Raw genomic sequence first — 27,339 nt, 5'->3', positions numbered from 1 at the left:
GCTGGAAAATTAATTAATTGGGAAAAGCTTGTTGGAGAAAGGGGGATTTGAATGTGGGAAGGTCTGTGGTGGGTGGTTTGATGGTGGGGAGGAAGTAGGGAGGGATTTCCAATCTGGGAGAACTGCATGAGAGAGACAGAAGTGTGAGAGAGTAGTAGACAAGATTCCTGCCTCAAGGAAGTATACCTTTCTAGTAGAGCAGGCAGACACTAAAATAAATTACAGATATAAGGGAAGTAATACATTATAAGGATTTCTGTAAGTCCTTCTCTCAAGTGCTCTGCAAATATTAAGTGCTCAATAAATACCATTGAAGCAGAGAAGCAGCATGGTTCAGTGGAAAGAGCATGGGCTTGGAAGTCAGAGGTCATGAGTTCTAATCCCGGCTCCACTGCTTGTCAGCTGTGTGACTTTGGTCAAGTCACTTAACTTCTCTGGGCCTCAGTTACCTCATCTGTAAAATGGGGATGAAGACTGTGAGCCCTACGTGAGACAACCTGATCACCTTGTATCCCCCCAGTGCTTAGAACAGTGCTTTGCACATAGAAAGCCCTAATCTTATTACCATTGATGGATTGAATACTCAGCTCTTTGTGGGAGTGCTGTGCACAGAGTGCTCAATAAATGCTATTGACAGATTGATTGGTGAGGTGCTTAAGCGGTAGTATGGGGGGCAGGATGTAAGGTGGGGAAATGAGAAATGATTTGAGGTAGTTCTCTCGGAGAGGTGACTCACTATTAGGAAGCTGGTTCCCAACACTTGAAAGGATTCTATGGCAAAAAGAAAATTACTGAAACGCAGGACCTTTTCCCAGGATCAGTGGGGTGTCTGAGGACTATCTCTGTCAAAGTCCATTCTTTTATTTTGGGACACTTGACCCATTGGCTGTGGCAATCCACTGTCAGGTTGTGAGCCCCTACATTGGTCTCTATATCTATCCCAGGGCTTCAACAGTGCTTGGCATATACTAAGTGCCTTAGAAATAAATACTATACAAAATAATGACTCTAGTACAGGCCACTTGACTCTGGAAAAGGTCCAGAAAATTACCTCTTTGAAATGTTGATGTTAGTTCTTCGGAGTCAGATACCTAAAATACCTGGTGGTCTTCAGATATTCTCTATTATTGTGACTACAAATGGGCAGAGGGTCCAGCAGTTCTGGAATTAAAGAAAATAAGTGCTTGGTAATTACCCTCTGAGTTGGAGATTGCCAGACCACACCTCTCTACACACTGGTTAGATTTAAGCACTTTAGACATTGATAACTACCCTGAAAAGGTGACCCGAAACAGAAGACTTCACTGGGTGAATCCTGACTTGGGTGAAATTAAATGATAGAAATCTGTTCCATCAGAGCTCCCCGCATCTGAAAGCTCAAAGAGAAGCACTGCACCCGGGATCATTTTCCTCTTATGGAAATGACTGGTATTGCCCATTCCAGAGGCTGTTACATGAGAGTATCAGGCATTTAGGCAAGACACAGGTCATAATTCGCAATGTACTATGGAGTAAGACAACATTCCAAGAGACAGATGTTTGCTCATCTTGACTGTTTATTAAATACACTACAGTGGTATCTTATTCTGTAATCTTTTCAATCACACACACACACGGACTTCCTTAAAAATGTATTTCATAGAAAAACATCTGCAAAATTAAAACTAAAATAAGAAAATACATATTACACAACTCTGGGAAATCTGATGAAATGTAGCAAATCATTTCTTTAATCCACTCTGTACATGTGCTGCAATGAATACACTCATGAAATATTAGATAGCTCGGTTCTCTTGAATCTGGCACCACACTGTACTGCCAAAGATGTAGATGTTCTGCTGAAGGAAAAAACGGAAGCAAACCTATCTAACCATAAAAGCACTTTAACAGTGTTGGAGACAAAAGGACAAAAACAGATTTGTTTTTCCTAACAGATACTTTCCCAAATTCCATTTTACGGCTCCCCTTTCTCTACCCGGGGATTGGGTATCTGCCTTCTGTCCCCCTCTTGTGGCAGAAAACAAATTCTTTCAAAAACAAAATGAAGAACTAGTTTTGAAACATGCAAAGGGGGCTTATTTTAAGGTTTGTGTTACTGGAAATCTGATGAAAAATAAATACAGCTGAGCAATAGGATATCCCTTTAGATCTGTACTTCTTGATCCTATCTTTCTGGAGGAAATACATTTTCAGTGCATGGATTATAAAATGATATTTGATGCAGACACAAAAACAAAAAAAATTTTGCAAATTCGTTATAATTCCAGCTGTCGTGACAAATATTCTGGTGAGTCGAGGCCGTCTCTAGCGGCGAAACCAGAGCCAGCTGTTAAGTAGCCAAAAAGCTACGGTAATTGAGTACATGACCATTTCTCTTTTAGCACGTTCTTTGTTCTCCTCCTCCAGAAGCTGTAGACGTCGATTAAGTTTGATTATCTAAAATAAAAAAAAACAAAGTTTTCATGCTGACAATAATCAGTTTGTCAAAGTTATTAACCTTCAGGGGTGTGCCGTGGCACCTAAATAACTCTTCTCCCCCGATCCTTCCCAATTTATCAGTTCACCCCAAAGACAGACTCCAGTGTGAATGATGGATGAGCCCTGGTCTGGGACTTCGTTTTGGAGAACCTAAGCGAAGGAAGCAATTTTATTCAATCGTATTTATTGAGCGCTGTGTGCAGAGCACTGTACGTGCTAGTAGTTTCCACAGTCCTACTCACACACTCTGTTCCCTGCCTGTCATGTTTGGGCTGGGGCACGGCAGACATCGGGCCTGTAGTCATCATGGAAGGGGGCGGCACTGTCAAGTGCGGGACCCTTTCATGAGCAAAGTGACCTCAGCCTCATAGGCAGCTGCCTTGGTAGCTGCTGTGGCTTTCGCCTCCACCATCAGCTAGTTAATTTTTACACTTCTGTCTGGGCCTGTCCACCTTGGGGAATGCTCCCAAGGGGTCCTGAAGTGAGAAGACTTCACCGATGATGGCACAGCCTCAGCACGCAGAACCAGGTCTGCTGATTGCCAGAACAGTGCTCTTCCCCCAGACCAATGACCACTGGACTCTCACCCCAAAACCTACCCGCTAGCCATCCCGACCAAACTATCCTCTCTCTATTCCAGACAGCCGACCCTACCTTTTTTCCGGAATTGGAAGAGGGTGAAGAAAGGGTGGCAGGTGCAAGGTGAAGTTCTTGCCCGGGGGGAAGGATGGAGAGGAGGGCAGAGGGAAGGGAAGAGCAAAAATGACTATATGGCAAGAGAGATGACGTCCCAAGGGTAACTTCCACTTCAGCTATTTGAGGTTCACGCTGCATGGTGGAGCAGCCTCTCTAATGATTCTGGGGACTACGAGTGCTTCCAAAAGCTCAAAGAAGACCTGGATGGGAGGAGGATGCTGTTGCTTTGAAGCAAGCAACATTCTCTTAACTTAGCTGGCCAGTAATTTAAGGGTAGAAGATTGGCTGACTCTTGGAGAGCAGCCAAACTTTTGATGGCGATAATGGCAGTGTTCTCAAAAGACGCAACAGCCTCCCTCTAGGCCATAAGCTCCTGGTGGGCAGGCAACATGTCTACCAACTCTGTTATATTGTACTCTCCCAAGAGTTTAGTTTAGTGCTCTGCACAGAGTAGGCACTCGAATACCACTGACTGAAATACCCCAAATATCAACCCTGAAAGTCTTTTCATTCATTCATTCATTCAATAGTATTTATTGAGCGCTTACTATGTGCAGAGCACTGTACTAAGCGCTTGGGATGAACAAGTCGGCAACAGATAGAGACGGTCCCTGCCGTTTGACGGGTTTACGGTCGAATTGGGGGAGACAGACAGACGAGAACAATGGCAATAAATAGAGTCGAGGGGAAGAACATCTCGTAAAAACAATGGCAACTAAATAGAATCAAGGCGATGTACAATTCATTAACAAAATAAATAGGGTAATGAAAATATATACAGTTGAGCGGACGAGTATAGTGCTGTGGGGATGGGGAGGGAGAGGTGGAGGAGCAGAGGGAAAAGGGGAAAAAGAGGGTTTAGCTGCGGAGAGGTAAAGGGGGGGTGGCAGAGGGAGTAGAGGGAGAAGAGGAGCTCAGTCTGGGAAGGCCTCTTGGAGGAGGTGAGTTTTAAGTAGGGTTTTGAAGAGGGAAAGAGAATCAGTTTGGCGGAGGTGAGGAGGGAGGGCGTTCCGGGACTGCGGGAGGACGTGACCCAGGGGTCGACGGCGGGATAGGCGAGACCAAGGAACGGCGAGGAGGTGGGCGGCAGAGGAGCGGAGCGTGCGGGGTGGGCGGTAGAGAGAGAGAAGGGAGGAGAGGTAGGAAGGGGCAAGGTGATGGAGAGCCTCGAAGCCTAGAGTGAGGAGTTTTTGTTTGGAGCGGAGGTCGATAGGCAACCACTGGAGTTGTTTAAGAAGGGGAGTGACATGCCCAGATTGTTTCTGCAGGAAGATGAGCCGGGCAGCGAGTGAAGAATAGACCGGAGCGGGGCGAGAGAGGAAGAAGGGAGGTCAGAGAGAAGGCTGACACAGTAGTCTAGCCGGGATATAACGAGAGCCCGTAATAGTAAGGTAGCCGTTTGGGTGGAGAGGAAAGGGCGGATCTTGGCGATATCGTAGAGGTGAAACCGGCAGGTCTTGGTAACGGATAGGATGTGTGGGGTGAACGAGAGAGACGAGTCAAGGATGACACCGAGATCGCGGGCCCGAGAGACGGGAAGGATGGTCGTGCCATCGACGGTGATAGAGAAGTCTGGGAGAGGACCGGGTTTGGGAGGGAAGATGAGGAGCTCAGTCTCGCTCATGTTGAGTTTTAGGTGGCGGGCCGACATCCAGGTGGAGACGTCCCGGAGGCGGGAGGAGATGCGAGCCTGAAGGGAGGGGGAGAGGACAGGGGCGGAGATGTAGATCTGCGTGTCATCTGCGTAGAGATGGTAGTCCAAGCCGTGAGAGCGGATGAGTTCACCGAGGGAGTGAGTGTAAATGGAGAACAGAAGAGGGCCAAGAACTGACCCTTGAGGAACTCCAACAGTTAAAGGATGGGAGGGGGAGGAGGCTCCGGCGAAGGAGACCGAGAATGACCGGCCAGAGAGGTAAAAGGAGAACCAGGAGAGGACAGAGTCCGTGAAGCCAAGGTGAGATAAGGTATGGAGGAGGAGGGGATGGTCGACAGTGTCGAAAGCCTTCTAAACTTCTAGTGCCGAGGATGCTAATCACAAACTCCCCCAACTCCCATTCAGTTTCTGACCCTTCTTGAATGAAATTTCTAGAAATCTGGGCATTCAGCTGACCCCTAGCTATTACATGACTGGAGTGTAACATCTATCATTTTACTTCATGTATATCCTTGAAAACACTTGTTAATTACTCCGAGGGAGAGAGACACTAAAACTAAAGATAATCCTTAACATTTCTACTCTTAAATGCTTCACTGGGGGTAGAGAACATGTTTACCAACTCTGTTCTACTGTGCCTTCCCTAGTGCTTAGTACAGTATTTTGCCCAAAGTAAGTGATTAATAAATACCAGATTGATAATATAATAATTATAATGATGGTATTTGTTAAGCGCTATGTGCCAAGCACTGTTCTAAACACTAGGGGTGATACAAGGTAATCACATTGTCCCACGTGGGGCTCACAGTCTTAATCCCCATTTTATGGATGGGGCAACTGAGGCACAGAGAAGTTCAGTGACTTGCCCAAAGTGACACAGCTGACAAGTGGCAGAGCTGGGATTAGAACCCCAGACCTCTGACTCCCAAGCCCGGACTCTTTCCACTGAGCCACACTGCCTCTCATAATATGGTGAAGCAGCATGGCCTTGTGGATAGAGCAAGGGCCTGGGACTCAGCAGAACCTAGGTTCTAAACCCGGCTCTGCCATTTGTCTGCTATGACCGTAGGCAAGTCACTTCACTTCTCTGCGCCTCAGTTACCTCATCTGCAAAATGGGCATTAAGACTGTGATACCCATATGGGACATGGACTACGTCCAACCCGATTAGCTTGTATCTACCCCAGTGCTCAGTACAGTGCATGGTACACACTAAGGGCTCAACAGATAAAATAAAAAAAAAAAGTTCAGCACTCTGCTCATAGAGGCACTCAATAAATACCACTGATTGATTGACTGATTCCACCACACGAAGAAAATAATTCCAAATGATGTCAAAGTGAAAACTCATAGATTCATTAGACTATCAAACCCATCTTTTGCTAATGCTAAATTATTCTATAAACTTAGAAGCTTCATTTAAATGTGTGGTAAATGACTATAAAAAAAGTTGACAAAAAGTGAATTTTTTAATGCGAAAAACAGATGCAAAAGATCCACACAGGACAATCTGGCCCTGTAATTTATGTATTTATGGACCATTCTACTCTGTTTGTGATTTTTTTTTATTAAAATGGAGGTTTTTTTCCAACTGATTGCTTATGGTGGGGTTTTAGAGTGACCTTTTTTGGGGGGAATAAATGGACTCTGGGTATCCATATAATGACGTATCTTAAAAGTGACCCTTCGCAACATATGCTTCGCTGCTTCGTGAATGCTTAGAGGCCAGAGCAAGGAAACAGACGGCAAAAGATCTGGTTATATTTCACCACACAGGCTCGGCCAAATCATTCTTTACCTTTGATTTCATATCTGTACAAAGGCTTTATCTCACCAGCCTTCTGTCTAGCCTCCCCAAGAAGCAAAAGGTAACTTGCAACTCCCAGGATCCCCGCTCCCGGCCTGCCCTGTGCGCCGTGGGCCGTGAGGATTTCAGCTGCTGCCTCCAAGGGCTTTCCCGGCCTCTTTCTCCTAGATAGGTGAGCAAGCCCACCACCGATGTCATCTTCCCACCACAACACTCAGGACCTTCAGCGACCTCTTCTACCGATGGCCACAGTGCCTCCCTGAAACCCAGCTCTCCTCTACATCACCAGAGCACCTCTAACCTGACCCCATCTTGTCTTGCCCCATCCCAGCGGGATAGAGAACAGCAGTCAGCACCCGGCACTACCTCCTTACAACCTCGAGAAAGTTGGGGCGGCTGCCGTTGTAAAAAATAAATGGTGGCATTTATTAAGCGCTTACTGTTCTAAGCGTTGGGGGGATACAAGGCAATCAGGTTGTCCCAAGTGGGGCTCACAGTTTTTAATCCCCATTTTACAGATGAGGTAACTGAGGCCCAGAGAAGTTAAATGAGTTGCCCAAAGTCACACAGCTGGCAATCAGAGAAACCGGGATTCGAACCCAAGATCTCTGACTCCTAAGCCCAGGCTACTTCCACTGAGCCACGCTGTGGCGGTCACTGGGGCCATGATCAAGACTCTGGACCCTGAGCCGCGAAGAGTCTGAAATGCCTCTCTTCTGGCCACAGTACTCTACTGGTCTTCATTTTTATCTTTATGCTGCCTTAATGTTTTATTCCATCTATGTGTCTGTCGCTAGTCCCCTTCTCTCCTTATAATTTTTAGATTGTGAGCCCCCTGAGGGAAACAGACTGTGTGATTCCTACCAGTGAATTCTTTCCCAATGCTTAGTACATTTCTCTCCGCACAGTAATTTATAAATGAACAAATATCACTACTACTTCCACCACTACGACATCTAAAAAATCCTCAAGAAGAACACAGTTTGAGATCTTCGGGCAAAAGGTTCCATGCGTGTAACTGGGAGGTTTTAACAAGTACTGTTACGTCAAAGTGAAGGAGCTCCCACTTAGCTCTTCTAAACCTGGTTTGCTTAAAAAAAACCAGCCTCATCTAGGAAGTTTTTTGATAATAGGTCTAAACTATACTTTTCTTAATTCTATTCCATTAATACCAACTAGTCCTCTAGAATGAAAATCCTCTGAGGGCCGGGATCACCTTTACCTACTCTTTTGTACTTTCCCCAAAGCTCAGTGCTGTGCTCTGGACACAGTACGGGTTTCAGGATTGATAATCCTCCTTACAAACCCAAGTCTTTTTATTTACCACTCTCCTCTAACTTTCCTTTAAAAACTTTTAATTCCTGAGCACTTTTTGCTCAAAAATCATTCCATACCTTGAAAATGATTTTGGCTCCCTTTTGTGGCCCGGAAATTTGCCTTTTTGGTATGATGGAATAATTCCAGGGAGAATTGTAGGCAGACATTTGGGAATTATTCATTTCTTCATTTATCAGTACTTACTATGTCCTGGGAATCCCAGGGGTTATGGACTCTCAGCCCCCAATCATGCCCTACTCACTTACAAAGCTAATTTATCCAGTACCCCCAAATAGCTTGAAAATTGGTGTGTTTCAATTACCTGTCGTCTTAGAGATGCAGCATCTACCACAGTCATGTCATCGGAGGTTCCTTCAATTGTTGTATCCAAATTTGAAAGTCCGTATCTGGCAAATCAGAAATAAAAACAAATGTCTTTGGCAAGAATATAAAATTCAAAGAAACCATTTTGCAGATCAGAAAAGACCGTAAGACATTAAAGAGAAAGCTATTTGCGCTGCAATTAAAGTTTGTAAGCCCAGTAAGAAAGCACTTTTTATGGCTTAAAAAAAGGTTTAGGATGTGTTTTTTTTGTAAATCTTCCCATGCAGATTAAAAAGAATGTCCAGCTAAGGATCTAGAAGTGGGTGTCAAGATTCAATTTTGGATTCTTTTCTCTTAATTCATATACACTCAAGAGAGCTCAATTATTCACCTGGTTTCTACTATCCCATCTAAGTTTAGGTAATTCCCAAATCGACATCTCTAACCTCTTCTCCAATCTCCTATTTCTTCCTGTCTTTGAATCATCTCAATTTGGATGGTCTCTGACAACTAACCCAAACGGAACTTATCTTCCCTCCAAATCTTCACCTCCGATGTCAACAGCTCCACTATCCCTCCTGCCCTCTCGACTTCTCTAACTCATTCACTAACATCTGTCCCCTATCTTCTCCCCATCTGTCAGCCTGTCTCCATGTCCTGGTAAATCCCTCAATATTTTTCTACCTCGAAGCATCAAGGGTGATTTTTCTATTGCATCATTAGGATTTTCTCAAAAGCCTAGTAGTTTCCTGATGCTGGTCAGATAAAATCTTAACATTTGTCTAAGGGTTTCCAGGCTCTCTATCAACTGACACTCCCGCTCCCCATACTTAGATGTCCTCTTTGCCTGCTTCAGCCCAGCTCATTGTGCAAGAAAACACCTATTGCTCCCTGAACACAACTCTCCAGGTTCCAGACCATCATACCTGTTGCCTTTTATCAAACCACATCGATCCCCTTCTTCAAAGCCTACTAGAAGCCCACCTCCTATAAGAAGCTTTCCTGATTAAACCCCCTCGGTTTCCCTCCTCCCTGCCTTGGTCACGACCTGCATACTGGATTCCTTCATTCTTCTACGTACATCCTGTGTGGGTGTATTTCTATCCCTTATTTCTAGTATTCTATTTTTTTGCTATGCTCTCATCTAATTGTACATTCATATTGTCATTTTTGCCCATCTACCCACTTGAATTGTAATGGGAGAGTGGGGACCAAATCTTTTTCTTCTTCTGTAACCCCCATTAGTTATAAGGACAGAGCATATTAAAAAGTACTTAATACTTGCTGATGATAGTTTGCCAGGCTTTCCCAAATTTTCCCTTGGAGGGATCTCTGTAGTACTGATGAGCTCTCTGAACTGGAGCCAGAATATACTGCTAACATAATATGTTCAGAGGGAAAATGGAAGGAAGGCAAGTGACTTAACTAAGTCACAGGCTTAGATCTGTAAAATGGAGATTAAGACTGTAAGCCCCACAAGGGACATGGACTGTGTCCAACCTGATTATCTTGTATCTACCCCAGAGCTTAGTACAGTAATTGGGGCACATAATAAGTGCTTAACAAATACCACTATAAAGAAGGAGCAGAGCTGGCCAATTACCTGCAGAGTAAAGAAGGGATAAGAAGAGAGAGAAGACCAGGGCCACAGAAGGAGGACAAACTTAAAAAAAATATGGCAAGGGATATGAGAAGATTAATAGATGCCTAAGGGAAAAATCGTTGGCCAAAAAACTTTGCATCCACCACTGTACAAGACATTGGCCAGATCTAGTAGCAAGTTGGAAAAACTATTTAATTTATGTATTAATGGAGTGGTCAAGACCTCCCTTGTACCTTTTCTGAAAAATTACTTTGCACCCACCACTGTACAAGCCATTGGCCAGATCTAGTAGCAAAATGGATAAATTGTTTAACTTATGTAATAATGGAGTGGTCATGACCTCGCTTGTACCTTTTCTGAAAAATTTCTTCTCCTGCTTGCCTGATTGACCCGGGAGTTGATTCAACCGATAACTTACAAGTGGAGGCTGAATGCTCCTTGTGGGCAGAAATCGTTTCTACCAATTCTATTGTACTGTACTCCCCGAAGTGTTTAGTTCAGTCCTCTGCAGAGTAAGCACTTAATAATACCACTGATAGACCAACTGATTAAGTTAAGAGTCCACATCCCCTTCGTAACCCTCCTCCCCGTCCCTCTTTATCATGCCGCCATGTCGTTTGGACTTTGGATCTTCCATGCTGGCCACAGCGATCGGGAAGGTGGGGGGGGGTAGCACTAGGAGTAGAAAAAACCTGAAATATACTCTTAGCTCAGGGCTCTCATAGCTGGGATCTGAAGTACTGGGTTCCAAAATATTAAATAATTCAATGGTAATTACTGAGCGCTTACTGTGTGCAAAGCTCTGTTCTGAGCGCTTGGGAGAGTACAATATAATAAACAGACATTTCCCTGCTAATATTATCTGCATGAGGCAACCCTTACTACTAGGACTGGTGTCACCACACAGGATTGTGATGAAAATGGAAATTCCCCAACTTCAAATTATTCCTTTTTAAAAACATCTACAGACTCGCAGCTTCCTGCACACCTTCGTGAATAGAGGCTACCCTAGATGGAGAGGTCCCTGGATTGGAATATGCCAAGCCAGCTGTCAAAGAGAAAAACATTACTTTAGATTCAAAACAAAGTAGAAACAAAGTATCGTGGCAGCTGGATACTTTTGAGTTGGGTTCAAATGAAAAGAAATGAGAGTGAATGTGAGAAACCCAGAGAAACAGAACATTCTGAAAAGACATTTAAAATGCCAGCTTCAAGAGTTCATTACATTTGATAGCGATCAGCAGAGAGAGAGAGTAGATATTTTGAAAAGACAATGCACGGGCCTATAATGTATGTCAGCCTACCCACCCTTTTACGTACAGGAAGCCACAGAGGGAAAAACTATAATCATTTCTTATAATCCACCTTACCCTTTACATACCTAAAAGGTCTTTCCTATATAAATGGTAGAAAAGGATGCTACAAGCATGATTTGAAAATTGAGTTCCTCTAATCATGTCTCCGTGACCCAGATCACACCACCATAAAAATTAGAAAGTCAGAGAAATGAAATGAGTAAGAAGCAAATAAGGAGCTTAGCAAAACCCACGGCACTATGTAAATAAGGACTTGTTGGCATTTCTTTTAAAAATAACTGGCTAAGAGAAGCATGCTACCAAAGATAGGCCAAGAGTCAGAGAGACAGAGGGAAGAACGGCAGAAACAGACAATAGGGAAATGCAAAAAGCAGACCACAGACCTTGGCTGGGTTCTTTCTCCGACATTTTCGGTTCTAGGCTCTGCCCTTCTTCTGGAACTTGTAAGACGGAAGATGGGGTAGAGAGGAGCAGGAAAGATTAAGTGAAGGTCCTTAGTTTCCACTGTTTGAGTGTAATTGCTTAGATTGCCCAAGTAACCTGAGATTCTGAAGTGTCACTTTCCACAGTGATAAGCACTATCGATCTTTCCTCATGCATATGGTATAGTAAAAAAAAAAAAACTGGAGGAAAAATGTGATTAAGACCTAAGTATCGATGCCCTGAGCATGTGAGACTGCCTACACTGGGCAAATACAACAGACATTTGAGGGGAAAAAACAGTAAAACCCCAAAACTACCCAGTCCCTGGCTGAGGGATCGCTTAATGGACCAAAGAGTGCAACCTTGTTTCCAATCAAGCAGAAGGTGGGCCGGGGACTGACAAACTAATTCATTTGTATAAACTTTGGACAGGCAGTTCATAATGGGTGACTAGATGGACAGCTAAGACTACAGAAGGGGAATATAAGTGTGGGGTATTAGATGGTACAGATGAGAGGTAGAAAAGCCAGGAATATACTCTTTAGAACACCATTCCTCCAAGCAACCTTTTGCTGTTATTTGAACAGAACCCCTCTGGACAGGGTACTCAACATACCACAAACTGGATGCTTCCGGAATCGTAGTGTTGCTTCCAACAAAGTGTGGCAGAGGGGTCAAGATCTTTGCAACACATCAGTGACAGGAAAAGTGCACGGAGCAGCACCGAGACTTCTACATGGTTCTAGTAGACCTTATAAAAGCATTTGACATATCAGTAATTCCTGGTTCTGGATAAATTAGTCAATTTGGCTGCCCAGACACAGCACAGCTGGTTATGTCTGAATTAGAGTTGCCATAACTGATCCATTCCCCATTGCCAATAGAGTAGAGCAAGATTGTCAAAGATCCAATCCTGTTTGATATAATCTATGCAACCATGCTAAAGGATGTAACAAGGGATTGGATGCTGGTGTTAAGACAATACTTCTGATCCTTGGGAAACTCTATGATGCTTGAGGCTAGCTGAATTGCAGAGAAGTCCTAGAGATGACTATTCCAAAGCTGTTACATGCTTTCACCCTAGAAGCCCACCCCGAAGAAGGTGTGCGGATGACTGCGAATAGCTCTGCTTCATCAGGCTGGGGCTATGTACTTATAACTGTGAAGAAAATTCAGGTCATTAATGAGTCAGCCACCTCACCAAGAAAATCCGACAGACCAAAGAGGGCTTTTAGTGTCTTCCACTGGCCACTCGAAACTAAATGCCGTCATAGAATTTTGTTACTTAGACAGCACAATGTTCCACAATGGCAGCAACAGACAAGAAGTTAGAAGATTTAATCACAAAGGCCGGTACCTTCTTTGGGAAATTATCAGTGCGTGGCAGCACCGTAACATCAGGCCTCAGACCAAATTGAAGGTCTGCAGAGGAGTTTTTAGATGATAAGCCCCCTGAGGGGAAGGAACAGCCGTCTAATTCACACTTGTGAAAAGATAATAGTGATAAGTGTGCTATTTGTTAAGCTGTGTGCCACAAGCACTGTCCTAAATGTTGGGGTAGACAATAGGCTTATCAAGCAAAGTCCTTGTCTCAGAGGGGGCTCAACAGTCTAGGAGGGAGGGTGGACAGGTATTTAAGTTTTATAGATGAGGAAAAACACCGAGTTGTTAAATGACTTGCCTGAGGTCACACTGGAGGAAAGTAGCAGATCTGGGATTAGAACCCACGTTCTCCGACTGACTTACAAGACCACCTTTGATTGAGAGTTGGTTACAGTTGAGAGGGCTGGGCTCACCAAAAATGCCACATCCAACTATTGAGCTGTTCAGTCAGTTATAAGCCAAACTCAACATTAAGTGGTAAGACAAGATCCCAAGTACAGAGTTATTCCAAGTTATTCCATCAGCACTGGAACTACGCTCACCTCAACACAACCTCTCTAGGGGAGGCACAGTAAGATCCCTAAATGGTAAGCTGGAACCCAAAAAGGAAAGATGACAGAGGAAATACTTTAAGAGCACAGTAAAGCACAGCCTCAGCCATGTGGCATCACAAACAAAAGCTGGACAGTGCGGTAGCCATCTGACACTGCAATCAAGATGGGCTGGGCTCTTCTTGAGCGGCTTTAAGAGGGCCATGGGCTAAAGAAGCAAAAGCAGTGCCAGGGGCTGCAAGTAAAGACGACAGCAGCACAACAAAGAACACCTTTCGTGCGTGGACAGTCTTTTTGAATCACCTTGAATATAGCTAATACTCTCTGCCCCACAGTGGCGTTTTCAACCACTCATCAGCCCTTCGGTAAGCTTCACAGCCAATGCCGCCATCTTGGAAAGTCAAGAAAACTAGAATATCTTGTGGTGATGAACCAGGAATGGCAACTGTATTTATTGAGCATTTACTGTGTGTAGAGCACTGTACTAAGCGCTTGGGAAGTATAATTCAGCAACAAATAGAGGCAATCCCTGCCCACAACGGGCTCAAAGTCTAGAAGGGCGGAATAGTATTTGTTAAGCACTTACTAGGTATCAATCACTGTTCTAAGCACTGGGGTAGATACAAGGTAATCAGGGTTGTCCCACGTGGGGCTCATAGTCTTAATCCCCATTTTACAGATGAGGTAACTGAGGCACAGAGAAGTTAAGTGACTGGCCCAAAGTCACAGAGCTGACAAATGGCAGAGTCAGGTGTAGGACCCACATCCTCTTCTGACTCCCAAGCCCATGCTCTTTCCACTACGCCACACTGTTTCTAATGAACCCATCACATGTACACTGAAAGACCCAGGATACAGACTGCTCTTTCCTGAATCTTTTAATACTTCTTGACTTAAAAGCACATTTCCTTAAAAAGAAATACAAGATGGAAATTCACTGAATTTCACTGATAATTATTTTGCAAAGTGTAGGGAGCATTTTTCCTGATCCTAATAAACAACCAAAAAAAGGGCATGGTAAAAGCATCCATCGGAGGGGAAAAAAGGAAAAGGTCACTGTAGAAATGAAAGCTACAAAAGTTTCCGCTCCAAACAGAAAAATCTTTGCTACCATATGTGCTGTAAACTGCCCAGGGACCTTAGGGGGTAAACTTTGAGTGGGTTTCCAATTACTGCCAAGTCCTGAGCAGTTCATCCTGGCCTCACCTGACTTGTGGAAACCTGAAGGCAATTTTGAAAAAAAAAGAACCCAAAACGCTGCCCCCACCAAAAGCCCTTAAAGAATTTGTGCTTGCTTGTTTACCAACCTTAAAAAGCACCCCTATGACAGGAGGAGTTAGGAAGTGCTGATCCTGGAACACTTTCACAATTCAGTATGGTCAATCTCAAACATTTTGGGAATCATATTAATGATAACACTGGTATTTGTTAAGCGCTTACTGTGTGCCAGGCACTGTCCTAAGCACAGTGTTTCATACAAGCCCATCGGGTTGGACCCAGTCCCTGTCTCACATGGGGCTCACAGTCTTAATCCCCATTTTAATGTGGAGGTAACTGAGGCACAGAGAAGTGCAGTGACTTGCTGAAGGTCACACAGCAGACAAGTTGCGGAGTTAGGATTAGAACCCATGGTGCTTCTGTCCACAAGACCACGCTGCTTCTTGACCGAATGTTTCTTCCAAAAGATCACAAATACTCCCCTCCACTCCCTGGGTCCAACCTGCTTGAATTCTAAGGGGAAATATGAGGAGGGAGGCAGTGCGAACTTCTGGAAAGAGCACAAAAGTACAAGTCACTATATGCCATGCTCTATACAAAGTAATAGGATAGATGCAAGATAATCAGGTTAGACACAAGCCTCTGTCCCACACAGGGCTCACACAGAAAGTGCTTAATACTTTTATTAATCCCTCACTTCCCTTTCTGCACAGCACTTAAGTACATATCTATAAATTAAATTATTTATTTATATGAATCCCTCTCTTCCCTTATATAGCATAAGCTTGTGTTGGCAGGGAAAGTTTCTACCAACTCTGTGAACAGTACTCTCCCAAGCGTTTAGTACAGTGCTCCGTAAGTGCTCAATAAATGCTGCTGATTGATCCATTTTTCCTATTTGCCCTCCATTTTGCATTAACTATACATTTGGGTCTCAGACTCACTGCACTCATCTGCATATCCTTATTCTCTCCCAGTTCCCCTATACATAAATGATTTTAATGTCCGTCTTCCTCTTGATACTGTAAGCTCCTTGTGGGCAGGGACTGTGTCTACCAACTCTATTGTACTCTTCTAAGCACCTAGTACAGTGCTCTGCATAGACTAAACACTCAGTAAATATCAATATTTCAACTGATATATATAAATATTGAATCCCCACTCTACCTGGTTCTGCCACTGACCCGCTGGGTGACTTTGGGCATACCCCTAACCTTCCTTGGCCATCAGTTTCCTCATCTGTAATATCAATCAATGGTATTTATTGAGCATCTACTGTATGCAGAACACTGTACTATGCGCTTGGGAGAGTACAATACAACAGAGGTGGTACACATGTTCCCTGCTCACAACAAGTATGTGGGTGAGATACTGTTTTACCTCTTAGTCTGTGAACCCCGGTGATACAGGGATTGTGTCTTATGTAATTGTCTTGAATCTCCCTCGTCACTTTGTCATGTAGTAAGCCCTTCATAAATGCCATAATAATAACAATAATTATAAGTGGGGTGTGAAAAGTACCAATGCAGTCTACTGAACAAGTGAACAATTTACACAAGAGGTCCCTGGCAATGGGGGATCCAGAATTTAAAAAGCATGGCTCCAGAATCATCAATTCAGTCTTCGTGGGGCACGTTCCATGGACATTGCACGGGGAAAACTTTACCAAGTTCATGCAAAATCCTTCATTTTCTACAGGAACACTGCTTTTCAAAAACAGATCTGCTCTTGAAGACACGACGCATGAACTGAATTTTTTTTTTTTAAATGTGGTTACCTGACGTCATGATGAGGGTTAGAAGAAGTGGCAGCGGCAGACCCCCCACGCAACACAGGCCTACAACAGGTTTTTGCAGGTAGAAGGCACCAAAGAACCACAAAAAAACAACAAAAATAAAAACAGGACAAAGAGAAACATCAAATACTTTCAATTATATTGTATGGTGTTTCAATACAATATAATCTATCTAGATCAATCATGTCAAATAAGCTTTTTTTCAAACATCTTACTATACTTACAACTTTTAAATATTAAAAATGGATTAGATATATAAAAGCCCTAGGATTCCTAATATCTCACTAATTAAAACATTAGCATTTCTTTAGCATAGTCTGTAATTTAATTTATGAAACACTAGATTGAGGACAATTTGTTCAAAAATCACCCCAAATCCCTCTCCTTCAGTTGAGAATCCACAATAGCTTTAAAAGCATCTAATAGGCTGAGATTTGCTGCACCTGCATGATCATGGTTGCTTGTATAAACCGCCTTACCCGATTAATCCCGCACCATCAAAGCACAATTATTAACTGAATTTTAACTAATCCACTTCATCTTTTGTTCAGGACAACCCATTTCTTTGGCTCATCCAGCCCAATCAACGGCCGACTGCGCTAGGCTGTTCCTGGATTCTAGTTCAAGGAGCCTAGAGGAAAGGCCCTTGACTTCTGGCCTAAATACTGTAAACTTGTTGCAGCCAAGGGAACGTGTCTATCTAAACTCTGTTGTACTCTCCCAAATGCTTAGTTCAGTGCTCTGCACAAGGTAAACAAATATGATCGACTGAGTCAGGAGATGCAGACCTCCGCTCGGAGGGTACTTCCTGAGGCAAAGCAGCAGCATTCACGAGCAAGCATGCAAAATCTCCAAAACTGAAGTCTGATCTCAAGGGACAACCAACCACGACTGACATACAGGGCTTTGGCAATGGAAAACTCTGTGGGGAGTTTCACTTGAGACCTTTGCCCGTTTTGCCCGGCTCTGGCTAGGACAATTAGTTCTCCACTGGAAGAAGCACTAGCCTTACCCATAAAATTAAAATACAAAAGCACTCACTTTTTAACCTCCCGAATTATTCAGCTGAAATGCTAAAATAGGAGGACATTCACTGCACTTAAAATGAGATGAAAGGAAAGCTAATTCATCTGCATGGATTTTGATTGGGTTCTTTGTTCATTTGAAAGAATTCAAAAAGTTCTCATCACAGGAAAATTTTACCATCAATCTGCCAACTATTTCTCCCAAAAGTTGATGAGTACAGGACATCGGCCACAGAGTGAAATGCTACTTTCAGCTGGCATGTGAAAACTACTTTGCATACAATTTTAAAATCCCTTTTTTTTTAGCATTTCCAAAAGGTATTTGTGGTGGCAAGTCTCCAGGGCTTAAGAATCATGGGGTTCAGGTTTACATTGATAAAAAATACTTTTTGGGAGGCTTAGTTATATGGCTTATTTTGTACCTACAGGATTCTGGGGATCATAAAGTAATTTAACAGCTTGGAAACTAGGCTTTAAGCCTCACTGTCCTTGTTGGGCTTTGAAATTAACAATAAACTAAACCTTAATAATTGCCTTTAGCATGCTATTATCAGTCAATCACTGGGTAATGATTAGTTAGTAAGAGTCACTGACATCCAGCAGTTAGAGCTCAAGGCAGCAGGGATTTGAAGATACTGACCCACTTCGTAGGTCACTATCAAAGTAACTACTTAAAAAACACTGAATATGTAACTTGTTCGAATGGATCTGCCATTTATAACTACAAAACTTTCACCACAGAGATTTCTCTATCAGAAATGCACGGCCAGAAAATCATACAGTTACCTTTCATATCGTATTTCATTTTGTCTTCTCAAACTGGCAATTCATAACATATAATATAAAGGTAGATTAGACAGGAATTTGGAAGAGTTAGTAAATTAAAACCATTTCCTCAAGAGTTAACTGAGGTGTGGGAATAAAAAAAAAAATCTCAGAAGCCCTTTTAGTGATCAAAATGACTGAGCCTGGTAATAAGCTTTGTTAAAAAAAAAAAAAAAAAGGGTCAGAAAGGTAGAAAACCCCAAACTAAGGTTCCAGTTATCATATGTGCCACAGTTATCAGAAGACACAAATGTTAAGTCCTGCTGCAAACATGCATATTCTCTCCTTCAATAAAACCCTGTAATCTATCACGCAAAAGTGGCTGTAATGAAGAAATTTAAAACTCACAAAGGTTCAAATGAAATAAACTATTATTACAGTTTTTCATTCCCAGGCCAGTAGGTAAGCTTAAATTCAAAGTAGGGAGTTGACAGGAAAAACAAACAGAAACATGCATATCTTTCTCATTGGGTATTGGTTTTCTTAAAGAAAGAATAAAAAAGCCACATTTCTTTCAGTCCTCTTAAAGAAATAACTCAAAAGAGAAAACTTTCTGGAACCATAATGGTAAAATTGCCTGAAAGTTTGCCTATTTTGATGGTGCCCATTTTAAAGTTATGTTAATTATTTTTATAATCTTATAAAAATCCCACAATTTCTGAATTTGTTAAATCCATTATTCATTCAATCATTCAATCATATTTACTGAGCACTTACTGTGTGCAAAGCACTGTACTAAGTGCTTGTTATTCAGGTTTTTTCTTAGTCTCAGGACAAAAATGTTGGCTGTTTCCCTGGAATGGCATAGGTTTGGTTTAATTTAATCCCCTTCATATGAAGGCAGAGTAACACCTACATTTGTATGCAAACTGAGCAACTATGCCAGTGAGTTGCTGTGTGGAGAACGTAATCCTCCAAGGGAACTATAATACTAACAGTAAGCCTGAGAAGCTAGAAAAAAAAATTAAAACAAATGGACTAATCATTTCTCACAAAAGCCTAAAAGTAGCATTTCCCCAATGACCTATTTTGTCAGGGGTCATAATTCAAACCCCTTAATGGTATTTACGGTGCTGTCATTTCAGCAACTCATACCCTGTAAGGGTGTCATCTTTGTAAAGAAGAATATTTGATGTATCACTTAACTTGCAAACTCAGATAGGACCCAGATTTTGACAGTTTCAATAAATTATCTGGATCCAGGAGGTCCAATAAAAAACTGAGGAAGTTTCTCTAAGCATTTTTTCATAATCTGCAGATTACTGATCCACTACTAATTAGCAGGTTACAGATTCAGGGTTAATGAACATATATTTTAGTCTTTTTTGATAACATGGCCTTATTTTACATAGGCTTACCTAGTTAACTGAAGGCAAACAATGAACCGCCCAATAAATTATTCAGCGGGAGGTCAAAAATGAGGTTTGGCGTGCCTGTATTAACCATATTACTGAAGTCTAGGCACATTTTCTGACCTCCAGTCACTAGGTAAGGTTTGGTTTATACTTGACCAAAAAATAAATCTACTGGCAACTCCCTATATACCTTAAGGCAAAACAGTAAGAGATCTCTGCACAGGAAGTAATTTTAAATTGTAGCTAACAGCTAAATATAAAACATGTCACCTGTCAATTCATGATTTATCCAAAGCACCTACATAATATTCACCAGAAATCTACTTAGATATTTGTGAAAAAATGCTACTATTTGTGTGATTCAGAAATATCTCCAAATTTTTATATGCCAATGTGGCATAGTATTTAAAGGGACACTGTCACCTAAATTTAAATCCCACAATTAAAATCAAAACACCGTCATGAATAAAAATGTTTCCATAATTTGCTATTGAATGGGGTTAAACATTTCACTTTTGAAGTCCCAGAAAAATGTTCTAGTGCAAAAAATCCAGAAAATGAAACTGACCTATCTTCAGTATCTAAACCGAATGAAAAAAAATCTGCATTTGAACTGAAAATACTTTTTCATTCACTAACAAGTTTAGTCAAAGGGATTCCTTAATATATAGACATTAAAATAAAATTTAACATTTTAATATATAATGTATAGTATGGTATACCTTGACAGTGTCCCTTTAATTATAGAAAGTTATGACAAAATTATTACCACATCAAGAAACCAAATTTCTACCAAATGGCACACACACCACCAGTCCACTTTAAAATATGTCTTCTAAGAGGTACATGATTTAGGATGAAGTTGACTAACAGTAAACTCAAGAATAGTTACGTCTAAAGAGAGAAGGAATCAATATTATGCTAAATAGATCAAAATTTAAAAAGCTATTTGAAACAGTCCATAATGGGCATATTTTGTTATCATGCAAGTAGAGCATTATCCAAATTTCACATTCCTATAGTAGGGGTTTTTGAAAAATCCTGCACATGGTGTACTTCTGAGAGTGACCACCAATAAATTCTTGTTCAACACACAGGTACTAAGCATTTAAATAAAGCATATTGCTTTCAGTAAAGAAGCCATGAAGTAATATGGAACACGCTCAAAATCAGAATGTCACAACTGAAAATCTCAGATCCATAAAGTTGTGTTTTGTATGCCACGAAGATAGGATAAGCTTGTATTAAAATAAATTCCTTCATGAATTGTAAAAATACCCTGCAACTTATATAAACTGCATCTTCACTGGCTAAGGTAACAGCTCCTCTCAGGTGAGTGATCTTTGAAGAAAGTTATTTCCTAACTACTGTAAAATGCTTTCAACATGCTATTAAAATGCTAATCAACACCAAAAGACTACAACTTTCTAAACTGACCTACAATATGAGATATATTATTTGAACTTTACTTCCATAGTGTCTAAGTAAATCTTGTATTTTGCTTTTTTTGACAATGTATCATTACTGTGCACTTGAAAATACTTCACTTAGTAAAAAGGTCATGAAATGGGTACCTTTCTTTAGAGAAACGAAAAGTGCTTAAGGGAATGTCAACAAAAATTCACTCAACTGAATAAAGTTGTGATGAATGGTTATAGCAGGGGCTCCTGATAAAATGAACTGTCACAACTGCAAAATGATCTGGTACCCATACAAATGAAACTTTGGATAACACAGCGAATTATTATTTGCAAAATTTCTTAGCACAATAGATTGCGTAAATCATATCCTGTTGGGTTTTGATTAAAAAAATCAATTTTAAAGCATAATGGAAACATTCTTTGAAATACTGAAGATTAAACTTCCACCTCAAATTTACTTCAGCTCTCTCAATTTAATTAAAAATCTGTTAGCTTCCCTTTGTAAAATGTATAATCACACTGATTCTAGAGTAATAGTCTGAATGTCAAATTCTGCAAACATCTCAATGTGCTAAAATTTCTGACAACATGAGTTCACACAAGCTAAATCTTACCACAATTGTAACTGGGGGGTGGGGGGGCAGGTGAGAAAATGTTTTGGGCAGAGGGGAAGACTCTAAGAATATAATCTTGTGAAATGTGAATTTTGGACAATAAGATATTAGTTAAAATTGAAAGCAAAAGAAAGCAAAGCAAGATGTTGCATCCAAGGCTAGTTAGCAAATTTAAAGAACTAAAAGACAACACATCATACTTCACTATAAGGCGCTACAAAAAAAAGGCAAACTGTCAAGAATCACTGATGCCAATCACCTGCGATTTTCATCCAGCACATCCAAGACCTGCTGGTAAGCCCTACGAGTAGAAGACTGGATAAGCGACAAAATGCCACGAGCAGAGTAAAGATTAGATCCATCTTCAGGTAACATATGGGGAGCACAGACACGAGCCTGCTGTTGTGATGGTGTCACACTGTTCATACAAGTACAGCACATGAAGAGAGAAACACTGGAGTCAGATTTTTAACAAAACTTTGGCTAAGCATCTTTCCCAAATGTTTATTTTTTAGAATCATTTCCATTTGTCTTACCCCTTCTCCCATACTTCGTCACCATCAGGGAAAAAACTGTAGAACCGAACACATTATTAGGGGATGCATAACAAACTTTTTAAAAAGGTTTTCAGGGGGCAGACACTCAGCAACGGCTACAACTTGCGAACAGAAAATCACATCGGTGCAAAAGAAGGTAGCGGAGGTGAAAGACTCCATTCAGTTATTTGCTTTAGGTATTCTAAGTAACCAAACAGCCCACCAACTTAGCAGTTAGACTATTCAAATAAGGATTCTGGTTTGTGTGTCCAAAGCCTAAACAAATTCAAATGATAAAGTGAAAATATGTTTTGAAACAGTTCACTAAATTAGGAGGAAAAACAAAAAACTGAAAAAATATTTTAAATAGGTCAAAGTTGTACTCTATATCTGTAAAATTAAAAATGCTTGTTCAAGATGTTTCATAAAAATCAAGAACTTTAATCACTGTTCTAGCAACTCATCCTCCCAAATGAATTTAGGTTAGAATGATAGCTACGTCTATTCTACTACAGGGCATCTATTTCAAATATATAATAATAATGTTGGTATTTGTTAAGCGCTTACTATGTGCAGAGTACTGTTCTAAGCGCTGGGGGAGAGACAGGGTAATCAGATCTTCCCATGTGGGGCTCACAGTCTTAATCCACATTTTACAGATGAGGGAACTGAGGCACAAAGAAGTGAAGTGACTTGCCCACAGTCACACAGTTGCCAAGTGGCGAAGTCGGGATTAGAACCCACAACCTCTGACTCCCAAGCCCATGCTCTTTCCACTGAGCCACGCTGCTTCTCTATTCTGATCTATGTACTACAGGAGACTGAATGACTCAATTATCCAAACCAACTGACAGGGAAACACAAAAAAAGGCATGTACTTGGTGACTCTTTTGTGGCCTTTTTTTTTTTTTAAAAAAAAAAAACTCAACATGGTGGTTGATTACTGTTGGATAAGTGTACTCTGCATCTACTGAATCTGAATTTAAATAACCTAGGTTTTAGGTCTGTTTTCTTAAAAAGCATCCTGAGTAAAACCATTATTTTCTGGCAATGAACCACTGTCTATGACCAGTGAACTCTAAACTTAAGATTGTAGCAGCTTCCCTTATCTTGAAAACTGCTAGAGGAGAGCTCAGCTTTGTGTCATGGGGAAATGAGAATGAGACTGCCGCCCTCCATGGGGTAGGACAGAGGTTCAAGACTGAATAAGATAAGCGGCGTGGCCTAGTAGACAGAGCATGGGCTTGGAGTCAGAAGAACCTGGGTTTTAATCCTGACTCTGCCACTTGTCTGCTGTGTGAGCTGGGGCAAGTCACTTAACATCTCTGTGCCTCAGTGATCTCATCTGTAAAATGGGGATTAAGAGTGTGAGCCCCATGTGGGAGAGGTGCTGTGTCCAACCAGACTGATTTCTATCTACCCCAGGCTCAGATTAGTGCCTGGCACATAGTGACTTGCCCAAGGTAACCCAGCAAGAAAGTGGCAAAGTCAGGATGAGAACCCAAGTCTTTAACTCCCAGGCCCGTTCTCTACCCACTAAGCCACGCTGCTTCCCAAGATAGTAATGCTTCCTTCATTTCTACGGATTGGATAAGTTTTTTAAGCAAAGGTCTGTATTCAAATCTTAAGTGTACATGTGCATCCTACATTTTCAAGACTGTATCGCTATGTGAACCAGAACTTTAAAACCATGAAAATAAATGCATGTGGATGGTTTTATTTCTTTAAGGTCTCAAAGACCTATATGCATCTGGTCAAAGTTATCTCCTGTAACTCAAATTATTTCTCAGGGATTCAGGACAGTGAAAGTATATACTATTCAGATGGTACAAAAATTAGTAGATTCTGACAAATAAAAATAAACATTCTATGGCATGGAAGGAATAGCATATGGAAAAAGATATATGAGGAATAAGAACTCTGAATCCTTAACAAAGGATATGTTTTTGAACATGGAATACCAAGAATCGGCCAACAACCTTGAGGGAAGCGGTGTGGTGAAGTATCGGAGCGCCGGCCTAGGAGCCGGAAGACTAGGGTTCAAGCCCGGGCTGGGCTGGTGCTGCTAACCTGGTGTTTGACCTTGGGCAAGTCACGTAACTTCTCTGTACCCTGTTTTCCCCATCTGCAAAATGGGGACAACAACAGAGGAATTTCCTCCCTACCTCAGAGGGCCACTGTGAAGGCTAAAGTGAACTAATTAATATGAGAGTGCTTTGGGAATAAAAACACTATAGAAAGCCAAGGTATTAATCTAGTACTCTGTAATAAGATGTTCAAGCACCTAGAAAAGTGCCCTACACATAGTAAGGGCTCAAATAAAATTGACTGATTAACTCTTGGTTTCTCAAGGGGTTTAAAGGGAATGGTCCAAATTTCAAATAATTTTAGTTTAACATTTCCCTATTTCCAATCAGACACACTGCAGCTTTAATGGAATGAACATCAACAGTTACAAAGCAAAGCAGTAAACAGAAAGGCCTTGAACTGGGAACACATTTGCAAATTGTATTCATATGAAAGTCTTCTATCATTTTGCTGGATGTGAACTGAATAATTGAAGCAAAAGATGGCACTATTACCATAGTAAAGACAATTTGGTTCAGGGCAATCAAAAGGTTTCCATTATTAATAACAAATCCCTACAATTTAGAGGGAATAATTATATTTTCTATGTATTAACTGCACTGGGTTAAGACTTTTTCCTCACTGCTTGCTATTTTTAATGATATTCTTGTCATGTGCAATATTTTCAGAATATACTTTAAATCTGACAGTAGGCCACCAAATATAATTTCTCTTCAGCAATATTCAAAAATAGTAAAAAAACCAAAAAACCCTGAATTTACTTACAAAACACAAAGCCAGAAGTCCCCAAACTACTAGAAAAGCTAAGAAAATAACAGTTAAGTTTATGCTTGTTATATTGGTGAATTGGTGAATCTCTGCTGCATGCTCAGAAAATTCACTGCACAACAATTAATAACCAGTATTACAAAATGCTGGAAGAACTGAATGTTAGATTTTGTATGCCATTAATGCACGTGCTCATTCCAAAAAGTTAAACACAAGGCCATTGCTTCCTTCCTCGAGGACTTCAGAAGGAATGGTGTTTCTCAAACTGGGAGGGGTCGGTATCTTTCAGAAAGAAAATGGGCAAAATAAAACCAAAAAGGTAGGAAGGCATTTTGCCTCAGAAACTAAGGGTGAATCCTCATATGCTGAATCTATCACTTTTGTTGCTGCTGCCTCTGAGGCCGAATAAATAAATCTTAGCAAGATAAGCAATCAGAAGAGATCAAAAATCACTGGTGGCTAGCAGTTGCTCCTGCCTTAAGCAGGAAAACTCCATCACTTGTTGATTATTTACTGAGAACCATAATGTGCAAGGAGCTAGGAAATGATTCACAGCTTAAAGTTTTGGGGTTAACAGGTGCTGGATAAAAGGGAATTCATAAAGTTGCTTGGATAATATGCTAAGTTATCCTTCCATTTTCCTTTTTAAATTTCATTTTTCCACTACAAAGGGGTCTGATGAAATAGAAAGAAAACTTCTTGAAAGCCAAGCACGCAATGTTAAATCATTATGTGGTAAAAGACTCTGGGCACGACAAATTAGTCCTGCAGAAATCCAAACAACTAAAGCACTTCCTCTCCATGAGTAGATCATACTTATATCTTACATGTATCCTGGTGCAGAGAGAGATGACTGGAACCTTGAAATTTTATTTCTTGGGGCAGAATCTGATCTGTGCCACCTTAAATAATAAGTATTTCTCTTTTACATTTTCATCTTAATAACATAAATAACTAGAAATTCTATTGGCAGCATCACTTCTTGTGCTAACAGTACAAACCCCAATGCAAATATAATAATTTCAGAGCTAGGTATACTGCTTATTTCACCAATAACAATCTTCTATTAATGGCCAAGTACAAAGATATGGCATTGAGAAGGGAGAAAGATTCATAAAGTGATATGTAATCTCACTGCAAGAGGAAACTAGATTAGAACAAATAGCAAGAGTTGAACAATTTCTTTCTTAGAGGTTAGTTCCATTCTGAACAGTGATGCTTACCAAACTAAACTCTAAAACATGCAAATTTTTTGTCTATGTATTAATAAACTTTAAAATGTAAACATTCATTTTTAACATGTCAAGGAAGAGGAGAGACAGGAAAGTGTGTGGAAAGAAAACAAGTTCAAATATACATTTTCCTGCAAAGAACAAAGGAAGTTGGACAGTTTTAATTCAGGGGATAAACATGGAAACTTTCACTTAAGCAATTCTAAAACATTTATTTTTGTTAAAAACCATTATATATGAATTAGTCAAGGATCAACTAATCAATCGATAGTATTTACTGAAGTAGCTGGAAAAACAAAACAAAGCAATTATTAGTCTTGTTAATCTGTGATATAACATACCATTAATAAATGAACACATTTACACAAATGAAATTGTCAGGAGCGTATTATAACATACAGATGCCGTTAGTGTCAACCTATCTAGCAATAATAACCGTGATGTTTGAGAAAAGGGAAGACAACCAATCCATCATCCCGCCTTCAGAAAAGGAGAGAATGATTCACATGTGCACAGCATGAAGGTCTTCTTTTACTCCTTAAAATTATTACACTACATAGTTTTGTTAAGAAATATCACAAATCTTAAAAGACTGAGTGATGCTGACTAATAAGGAAAACTTTTATTTTTCTCCCTTTAAAGTGCAGTAATATAATGATTTAGGGACGAGGTCAGGGGTCGGCAACCTTCCTACGTAGGAGGGACAAACAAAAGAAAACCTTTGAGCAACTGGAGTATAAAAGCCAATCGTACAATTTAACCATACATTAACATAGCTTCCCCTCTGAAGGTCGCACTTGGAGATATTCCAGTACCCTACCAGTCACGACTACAGAAGGGAAAGTCAAGCAGAGGCCTGCCCGTTCTGTTCCTAGCTTGGGCAGTGGCTAGTGAGACGGCAATCTGCTAG

At 41.0% G+C, this 27,339-nt stretch overlaps 1 protein-coding gene across 28 annotated transcripts in view; it reads right to left on the bottom strand.

Moving 5' to 3' along the window:
• Positions 1-1,536: 1,536 nt before the first annotated feature.
• The window catches only part of MFF (mitochondrial fission factor), a 42,982-nt gene continuing 17,179 nt past the window's right edge, over positions 1,537-27,339 (bottom strand). For 6 of the 28 annotated variants that reach the window (XM_029068910.2, XM_029068912.2, XM_029068918.2 and 3 more), the window contains 8 exons: positions 26,025-26,099; positions 22,342-22,377; positions 22,065-22,223; positions 18,377-18,409; positions 16,548-16,607; positions 11,579-11,635; positions 8,275-8,359; positions 1,537-2,436 (listed from right to left, as the gene is read on the bottom strand). In XM_029068910.2, coding sequence (XP_028924743.1) covers positions 2,305-2,436; positions 8,275-8,359; positions 11,579-11,635; positions 16,548-16,607; positions 18,377-18,409; positions 22,065-22,223; positions 22,342-22,377; positions 26,025-26,099 — 637 coding nt within the window. In that variant the 3' untranslated portion in view covers positions 1,537-2,304. Of the gene's footprint in view, positions 2,437-8,274; positions 8,360-11,578; positions 11,636-16,547; positions 16,608-18,376; positions 18,410-19,132; positions 19,210-22,064; positions 22,224-22,341; positions 22,378-26,024; positions 26,100-27,339 lie in introns of all 28 variants that reach the window. The other 22 variants (XM_029068932.2, XM_029068934.2, XM_039912492.1 and 19 more) reach the window with 21 other exon arrangements.

This window comes from Ornithorhynchus anatinus, chromosome 7, assembly GCF_004115215.2.
Source record: "Ornithorhynchus anatinus isolate Pmale09 chromosome 7, mOrnAna1.pri.v4, whole genome shotgun sequence".
In the NCBI taxonomy this organism is placed as follows: Eukaryota; Metazoa; Chordata; class Mammalia; order Monotremata; family Ornithorhynchidae; genus Ornithorhynchus; species Ornithorhynchus anatinus.
This window is presented reverse-complemented; position numbering and strand designations above follow the sequence as displayed.